This window comes from Scylla paramamosain, chromosome 23, assembly GCF_035594125.1.
Source record: "Scylla paramamosain isolate STU-SP2022 chromosome 23, ASM3559412v1, whole genome shotgun sequence".
Taxonomy (NCBI): domain Eukaryota; kingdom Metazoa; phylum Arthropoda; class Malacostraca; order Decapoda; family Portunidae; genus Scylla; species Scylla paramamosain.
This window is the reverse complement of record NC_087173.1, coordinates 17399366-17409520: the sequence shown is the minus strand read 5'-3', so window position 1 is coordinate 17409520 and position 10155 is coordinate 17399366. Positions and strand designations below refer to the sequence as shown.

Genomic DNA, 10155 nt, shown 5'->3' with positions numbered 1-10155 from the left:
ACTTCCTGTGGTGGTGACTTCATAAACAGATAAGCAGGTAATTGAGGCATATTTGTTATCAGTTCATGTGTGTATGTGTGTGTGGGTGTGTGTGCTTGTTTATTTACACACACACACACACACACACACACACACGAGTAGCTTGTAATCTGTAGGTATATTCCAGAATTGTTTCCTCATCTGTGTTCTCATTGTAGTCTGTAATTATGCTGTGAGTGACTGTGCGTGCTGCTGCCACCACCACCACCACCACCACCATCACCACCACCGTCATAATCACAAATACTCTTCTACATTCTCATGGCGGCTTCAGACATGGCAGTGAAACTATTTCGTATTATTGCAAAATATATTGGGATGTATACAAAGATATCTCCTATAGTTATGGTTTATGTTGTGTTTTCCTACAATGAAATGGGAATCCTGACAATTATTCAACATTCTATATAGTTGTATTCTATCAATCAAGGGCTGAGTAGTGCTGGAATCAACGTCTCATTTGGAAAAGTTACCTCGTTTCCCAGACAATAGTAGTAGTAGTAGTAGTAGTAGTAGTAGTAGTAGTAGTAGTAGTAACGCCTGTTCGGGGAGTGATGTAGAGAGAGAGAGAGAGAGAGAGAGAGAGAGAGAGAGAGAGAGAGAGAGAGAGAGCTTTACTTGAGGCTGTACTGTCAGAATAGGTCGCCAGTTTTCTTCCCTTTTCACGCATTTCTCACACCACGTTAGAGTTTTCCCAGTGCTGCAGTGTTTCTCAACCTTTTTTCATTACATTACCCGCTTACTGACTTCACGTGCCTCTCCCCTCTGTCCTTGTCTCAGTGACTCACCGCCGCGCCCACCTCCTGCTCTTTGTCCCCTACGAGACGCGTCCGTTCTCTGTCTTCTCTCGCCCATACTGAATAAACAATTACATTTTCGCACACATACATGCGCACGTACATTCGTAACAATATGAGTGCCTTTCTTCTCAGCCTTCCATTACCACTGCTATAATACGTAAATTTACAACTTGCGTGTAAGATCATCGTCCTGGCAATAGTGAGAGGGAGGAGTGCGGTAACAAACTCAGCAGTGTTACATGAAGCGGTGCATACGCGGCCGTACTTCACGAGGGCTGACGAGGACACGCGGTGACTAACGGGTAGAAATTCACACTCCTCGTCCTGCTCATTCACTTTTTTTTTTTTTAACCTCTCCGTGTATTTTTTTTTTTTTTTTTTTACCTCCGTGTAGTTACTAAATTTTGTAAAGCGTGATATTTACTTAGTTTTATTCGCACGTACTCCACTCGTCCCTGCCCACTCACGGACTTCAACTTGTATTTGTGTACTTGTATTTGTGAACTTGTATATTCCCCACCTGACTACACCTATGACACATTCCCTGCCTGACTACACCAACACTCACATTTCAAATTAAGTCATCACGCAAGTTTTAAAACAAATCACTTCCGCTGATTTATATATATATATATATATATATATATATATATATATATATATATATATATATATATATATATATATATATATATATATATATATATATATATATATATATATATATATATATTTATTTATTTATTTATTTATTTACAGCGTAAGTTAATAACTAGTAATTTTTAGTTTTCACTTATAAAACCCTACTCTTACCCCAGTATTCACTCTTCCCGGAAAGTAAATCTGATTGGTTTAGTGTGATTAGTCATCTCTCCGTGGCAAGGTGATCGTTGGCGTGGAAGTAGCTGTAAGTTGTACAATACAGAGTACAAGTCTCCAAATACTCTTATCTATACGTTCATGATTAATTCGTTGAAAAAGATGAAAATTCTGTTGTTTATTACGTTCAGGATTGTAATTGTGTAGTTGAAAAGAGTTCTGTACCTTCTTGTAGTTTAAAATTTTCAAGCAGATTTGTCGAAACGGCAGTTAAAATATCAGAATTAAAAGTACCTTATTTGGCCAATGTTAAAGCATACGAAAAGAATGTATTTACCAAGACATTTTGGCCTGTGTCAAAGGAAGTGTATCTATTACCAAGACAGTCTTACGCTGACGGTTGGTACCTGTGGTTGGTACCTGTGGGATAAGATTCTGTTCATTATAATCGCAGTGGTTGAAGATTTTCCATTATAATCGCAGTGTTTTTTTTTTTTGTACATTTTTGGAACTACCGTTACGCTGAAAGTTGGTAACTGTTACGCTGATAGTTGGTAGCTGTAGGGTAAGATACTGTCCATTATAATCGCAGTGGTTTATTATTCATTATAATCGCAGTGGTTTAAGATTATTCATTACAATCGCAGTGGTTTAAGATTATTCATTATAATCGTAGTGGTTTATTGGACACATTTTCGGAGCTACAATACAATAGCAGTGGTTTATTGTACACACACTTTTGGAGCTTTTAATACAAGTTGAATCCCAGGGGATAGTTCGGGCCTGTTAAAGCAAAGGATAAATTGAATCCCAGGTGATAGTTGAGGCCTGTTAAAGCAAAGGATAAATGGTTTATTGTACACTTTTGGAACTTTTAATGCAAACGAACTTTTAATACAAGCTGAATCCCAGGTGATAATAGGCGGCTGTTAAAGCAACAAAGGATAAAAGATACTGTTCATTATCATGTCTGATTTATTGTACATTTTTTTTTTTAGCTTTTAATACACGTTACATCCCAGCGAGTGCGTAAGTCTTGCATACACCGCTGACCGAGACCCAACGCCCGTAACTTATAAAAAACGGTCACATTGAGTTGAGCACTGTCGAATTTTGGATAGGTGCTGGATGGAGGTACACTACACAGTAGCGCCAGTTTGTACAGAGGAGGCAAGGCGAGTGCACGGGCCTTTGCCATGCCGCTCACGCTGAACCTCCGCGATCCGGTAGGGTGGTGCGCGTGATATGGTGGCGAGGTGCCGTAAGGAGTCAGCACCTGGCTGTACATTAGTCTATATACATTACTCCTTGGCATTTAACTGTAGCAGCAGATTCATTGTAGGTGTGTCCATGAAATACAATGCCCGACAAATCTTAAGCTGCGTGATATAAAGTTAACATTTTTAAGTTGCCCGACACATTGCAAGCGGTCTGAAAAATTAATTTACTACAAGTTCCCTGACATTACAAGCGGTCTGAAATATTAAAGGCTTGAAGTATGACTAATAAAACAGTAAAAATACTTCACTGTTATGTTAGACATATGCAAGCGGTCTGAAATACTAAAGGCTTGAAGTAACAGTAACAAAATGCTTTACTGTTATGTTAGACTTGCTCACAGACGTAGCTATAAGTCTGCGTACCTCTAAATCTGAACTCAAGAGGTCATACAATGGCCATTAAGGTATTTACGGCAAGGAATAAATACAGGAAGAATTACCTACAATAAAAATAGCTACCGTAACCCGAAGGAGACAAGATACGCTTTTTAAATACATGTACAGCAGTAAGAGGACTGAGTACATTACTGACATCCCTGGCAAGTATCACTAAGTGAGCTATTAGCAAGATCTTATAAGAAGCTTAAGTATGGCAACTTTCAAGCCCAAGACACCAAAATAATATAGTTTGTCTGGAACTTAGAAGCGTAGAAACTGAAGGTGGAATAACCATATTAAATCAATACTAGAGAGCAGCATAGAAACTGAAGGTGGAATAACCATATTAAATCAATACGAGAGAGACCAGGTTTGGACGACGAAAATAGTAATTAAATCAATGAATACTAGCGAGACTAACCTAGGCACTGAATATGAATTTCAAACTTCCCTGGACACTGGCTTTGACACCAATACTGGAAACAAACTAAACGCTCTTCCTCGTTACCAAATATGCACTGGAAATGTTAAAACCACCTTGGTATTGAACACCAGACAATGCCAAACTGACCTGGATGAAAATGGTACGAGCAGAAATACAACACAAACCTCCAAAGAAAGAAAACTAGAACGAATACTAGAAACGGTCCCAGCTCAAACAGGAATGTCCCAAGCTTGCAAGTCACCATGCTCAAGCACAAGTTAACTAAACCCTGAGCATTTGTAGCGAAAAGGCACACTAGGCATCAGCGACCCTTTTCAGTGCTTATCATACTATGGCACTATACAAAAAAAAACAAACGCGCCGCATTCCTTCCTTTCACACTAAGAGTTAAAAACAATCAAACAAAAACAATCAAAAAAACATGTATACAAACGCGCCGCTTTCATTCCTTTCACACGTGTCAGCTGCTCGGGTTAAAAACAATTATAAAAACCTCAAGGACACTTCAGTAAGCGCCTCGAGTCACTTAAAACTAAAGTGTTTATCTGGATTTTTGTTTTGGTTTTTAGGGGTGCCATGGCGCCGTCACGTCTCCCCCACAGTGACGCGGGGGCAGAGGCTCAGGTGTGGCAGTGGGTGGCCCTCACCCGTATGAAGTTTAGCTCCCCCACAGTGACGCGGGGGCAGAGGCTCAGGTGTGGCAGTGGGTGGCCCTCACCCGTATGAAGTTTAGTCACAGACGTCGTGGATGAAACGTCCGTCAGTCCGTCGTGAAAAGACTGGAAGGAAGGTCTGCGAGAAGGCCAGAGTTGAGTGGCCCAGCACACCTTCCTTTGAGTATCCTTGTATCGGGGGAGTCCATGGCAGGGTGCAGGATTCTTCACCGTATATCTGGTTTCCCCGAGTCACGTGCCCTTGGTCAGGATCACAGCTTCCCTGGCCTGAACCTGGCGTGTAGTGTAGTGGCCACGAGGGGCGTGGGAGGGGGCGGGGGTGGAGGGGGAATCACTGGCCGGCGGGGGTCCATGTTTATCCTCCTCCGGCGGTCCGCGATCCAGTGAGCTGCGGGGGACATGTCATTGAGCGGACCTGTACCTATGATAAAACTAAAGTGGTGCAACGCAAGTTTTAAACAATATTAACAGCTACAATTCTCACGAGGTACAAAATACTCCTGTATACAATAATTCACATTTAGAAATTTCAAGACCCTCTAGACAAAACACAATCTAGATCTCCGATGAAGTCAAAGTACTTTATTTCATGAATAGATATTTGATGAAGACAAATTGTTTAGATCTGAACGTTGCGCAAGAACCAAGGTCTAAAATAAACCAAATTAAAGAAACCCATCTATAATTATGTTTCCCGTCACCTTGCAGTAACCATCCACATACCGATAAAGCCGCTGCAGCAGAGGAACAAGGCGCGACAAATCGTGGCCACGCAGATCGTTATTAACAAGGCCTCCATGCTGCCGATCTCTCGGAGTGGATTGCGATTCGGGTCCTGGTTGTTGAGATCCGAGTCTAACATCGTGATAGTCGCTGGCAGCTTGATGTCCATGGCGCCTGCTAACGACCTGCTAACGACCAACCACTTAACGAACAACCAATGTTAACGATGAGTTCTTATTAAAACTAGCAATCCTAGTTAAAACTGCCAATGTTTAAAATAAGTTATGTTTGTAAATAATTAGTCTATTTAGAACACCACACTGTATTCAGAACGAGCCTTGCACGCACAAAACCAAGAAATATTTATAGTTTAAAAAAAGGTCTACCCGCTGCAGGGATTTCCCGAGACCTTCAGACTACTGGAGCAATTTCTAAATTGATTATTGATAGGCGAGTCACGACGAGTATTATCCAACACGCTAATTACCGAACACGGTTAACGTACTGCACGTTTAACAATACAGTGCTTCACTATGTACTCAACGCTTCCCAATACAGTAGTTCACAATTCACAAAAAGTTAAAGCTTCCGGCACCTTTAGGATCATATTCCGAACACGTTAATTACTATACCATAACACGAGAAATAAAAATTCTAATCAGTAAACTTATTAGTAAATTTACTTGTGTATTGAAAAACACACGGGGTAAAGATATCAAGCCATTTAATGTACATCAAATTTCAGCTACATGAATATTACAGTACTCTGGTGATCATTGAGCACTAGCGACTACTCTGGTGATCATTGAGCACTAGCGACTAACTTTAAATGTACACAATCACGCCTGGAAAAATCCCTGTGGTGAACCACGAAACAAGCTTTCCTCGAACTGCCGCTGTGAATCACGAAACAAACCTTCACTCCTCAACCCCATACACTAATTCCAACGCACTGATGTTCAAGCCCGTAGACGCTGCCCGAGTGTGTCGAGTACCTGCAAGTCTAACATATCACTCGCCGCATCTCACGACCTACAAACTCCTCAATTAAGAACAGATTGCTCGCCACATCTCGCGACTAGAAACTAAATGATTAGGACATAATTGATCACTCATCTCACGACTAGGAACCGCAATAATTTAAAACTTGACATTACACGATTTACTACGAACAATTCCCAATAATTACTTCAGATAACAGATCACCTGTCATGTCACGACTCTAAAAACTCACCAATAACTACAACACATCACACGACCTGCTGGGAATTAATTTAGACAAGAGATCATTTAACACATCACACGTACCAATAACTCAATAAATAACATTAGATCCGTTACATCTCATTACTTCCTTCAAAACACGTACTAATAACTCAATAAATAACATTAGATCCCTTACATTTCATTACTTCCTTTAACTCCAATAATTGTCCATAACATGCCATGAATGGAGGACACAAAGCATTATTCGTACCCGTCGAACAACTAAATTCCCATCAAGACACCAATCTTCACGGTGATCTTAATCTAGGAACGTCATTACTCTATACAAAATCCTCTGAACTCCCGCAAAGTACTTAATATCCTCACCACTTAGTTTAAGCCACTAATCATAAAAAGTCTCCCATTTCCCTTAAGTTGCACAACACCAGAGACATAACTAGAATATAACCCGAGAATCAAATTGAATTTCCGCCTACACGTCCTTCACAATAAAACGCATCCCCACATTGAACTTCCCTTGACTTGAATTACTCGGAAAAGAGAAATGATATAAGTACATACATCCTTCACAATAATACATACTCGCAATAACTCAAAACGCATCCCCACAGCGAAACTTCCCATAACTTGAATTACTCGGGATAAGAGAAACGATATCACAACTACATACACCATACATCCTTCACAATAATACATGCTCGCAATAATTCAAAACGCATCCCCACAGCGAAACTTCCTACGACTTGAATTACTCGGGATAAGAAAAACGATATCACAACTACATACAAAGTCGACGCTTTGAATCCTGAAACACAAACGAATCAAAACACGCAACACTAACCTCCACATCGACGCCTAAAATCCTGAAACACAACAAACTAATCAAAACACACAACCACAACAATAACCTCCACACCTCACTGACTCCACACCTTTTTACATTAACACACAACGCTTACAAACCTTGAAGTAGTAGTACACCTCTCTTTTCGTCAGGTAAGACCAGAGTGAGGCTACCCACGCCAGCCACTTCCCTCGCCACCACCGACACACACACACACACACACACACACACGAGGGGGAGGAGGGGCGGTTCGAGTCGGTAGTAATTATTATCCGGCCAGCTGAGAGTCATTCGATTGTTGTGTAGTTATTTTTTGTCTTTGGTGCTCGTGAGAGAGAGAGAGAGAGAGAGAGAGAGAGAGAGAGAGAGAGAGAGAGAGAGAGGTAGTAATTGTCGTTAAAGAAAAAAAAGAAAGCAAGCAAATAAAAATAAATAAATAGTATATAATAAACAAATCAATGAAATAATATAAATGACGGTAATTGACGATGATGATGATGATGATGATGATGATGATGATGATGATGATGATGATGATGATGATGATGATATAAGTAGTTAGAGGGACCGCCACGTGCAGGCCTGGTGACTTCTTACGGCTTCCCTTACTCTATTTTTTTTCTTCTTTTTTATTCTAGTTGAAATTTTTATGTTCTTGATTGAGATTTTCATGTTTTCTTGTTTTTTTTTCCTTATGTTCTCTTTTTTTTCCTTTTTTCTTGTTGAGATTTTTTTTTTTAATGTTCTAGTTGAAATTTTTATGTTCTTGGTTGAGATTTTTGTTTTCTTTGTTTTTTTCCTCGTGTTCTGTTTTTTTTTTCTTGTTGAGATTTTTTGTTATTTATTTATTTATTTATTTATTTTATTTTTTTTTATGTTCTAGTTGAGAGGACACATGAATAGTTACGAATACTTTCCTGTGATGGAGCCTGTTGTCGTTGGCTCGTATATCAGAACTACGGTTATAATTTGAAGCGCTTTGGACTCATAAGGGCTGTTTTCAGTTATCATGTGTGTGTGTGTGTGTGTGTGTGTGTGTGTGTTTGATTGATGATGCAAGGTTCACGTTAGGTTATCACTGGAATCATGAAAACATCCTTGGCAACCTCAGTTATGTATATCCACCGCAGCCTGTGATGTGAGCAAGACGGAATGAAGCTCCGAGACGCGTGAGTGTGGTGTCTGGACCATCTGTCTGGCGGGGCTCGTGTCTGGATGCTTCGCTGTTCACGCCAAGAGTCTTGCGTACTCCGCCTTGTATGGTGAGAAGGAACAACAACAAGTACAATAGCAACAACCAGTACGATAGCAATAGCAACAAGTACAATAACAACAACAGCAAGTACAGTAGCAACAACAACAAGTACAATAACAACAACAACAACAAGTACAATAGCAGCAACCAGTACGATAGCAACAACAACAAGTACAATAACAACAACAACAACAAGTACAATAGCAAAACCAGTACGATAGCAACAACAACAAGTACAATAACAACAACAACAACAAGTACAATAGCAAAACCAGTACGATAGCAACAACAACAAGTACAATAACAACAACAACAAGTACAATAACAACAACAACAAGTACAATAGCAGCAACCAGTACGATAGCAATAACAACAAGTACAATAGCAACAACAACAAGTACAATAGCAACAACAACAACAAGTACAATAACAACAACAACAACAAGTACAATAGCAACAACAACAAGTACAATAGCAACAACAACAACAAGTACAATAGCAACAACAACAACAACAAGTACAATAGCAACAACAACAACAACAAGTACAATAGCAACAACAACAAGTACAATAGCAACAACAACAAGAACAATAGCAACAACAACAACAAGTACAATAGCAACAACAACAAGTACAATAGCAACAACAACAACAAGTACAATAGCAACAACAACAACAAGTACAATAGCAACAACAACAACAAGTACAATAGCAACAACAACAAGTACAATAGCAACAACAACAACAAGTACAATAACAACAACAACAAGTACAATAGCAACAACAACAAGTACAATAGCAACAACAACAACAAGTACAATAGCAACAACAACAACAAGTACAATAACAACAACAACAAGTACAATAGCAACAATAACAAGTACAATAGCAACAACAACAACAAGTACAATAGCAACAACAACAACAAGTACAATAGCAACAACAACAACAAGTACAATAACAACAACAACAAGTACAATAGCAACAATAACAAGTACAATAGCAACAACAACAACAAGTACAATAGCAACAACAACAAGTACAATAACAACAACAACAAGTACAATAGCAACAACAACAAGTACAATAGCAACAACAACAAGTACAATAGCAACAACAACAAGTACAATAACAACAACAACAAGTACAATAGCAACAACAACAACAAGTACAATAGCAACAACAACAACAAGTACAGTAGCAACAACAACAACAAGTACAATAGCAACAACAACAACAAGTACAATAACAACAACAACAACAAGTACAATAACAACAACAACAACAAGTACAATAGCAACAACAACAACAAGTACAATAACAACAACAACAACAAATACAATAGCAACAACAACAAGTGCAATAGCAACAACAACAAGTACAATAACAACAACAGCAACAAGTACAATAACAACAACAACAACAACAAGTACAATAACAACAACAACAACAAGTACAATAGCAACAACAATAACAAGTACAATAGCAACAACAAGTACAATAGCAACAACAACAACAAGTACAATAGCAACAACAACAAGTACAATAACAACAACAACAAGTACAATAGCAACAACAACAAGTACAATAACAACAACAACAACAACAACAAGTACAATAACAACAACAACAACAAGTACAATAGCAACAACAAGTACAATAGCAACAACA

The 10155-nt window shown here is 39.0% G+C and overlaps 1 protein-coding gene across 4 annotated transcripts; it reads right to left on the bottom strand.

Moving 5' to 3' along the window:
* Positions 1-2619: 2619 nt before the first annotated feature.
* LOC135112319 (uncharacterized) lies at positions 2620-7447 on the bottom strand. 4 transcript variants are annotated; one of them, XM_064026653.1, is made up of 3 exons: positions 7349-7447; positions 5159-5343; positions 2620-4823 (listed from the first exon to the last, which is right to left on the bottom strand). In XM_064026653.1, the coding sequence occupies exons 2-3, from the start codon at positions 5325-5327 to the stop codon at positions 4687-4689; spliced, it is 306 nt and encodes a 101-aa protein (XP_063882723.1). In that variant the 5' UTR covers positions 5328-5343; positions 7349-7447; the 3' UTR covers positions 2620-4686. The 4 variants fall into 4 exon arrangements, with proteins under 4 accessions (XP_063882723.1, XP_063882724.1, XP_063882722.1 ...); XM_064026654.1 differs by having other exon boundaries at positions 5159-5346; positions 7349-7445; XM_064026652.1 differs by having other exon boundaries at positions 5159-5332; positions 7349-7442.
* Between the last annotated feature and the right edge of the window lie 2708 nt (positions 7448-10155).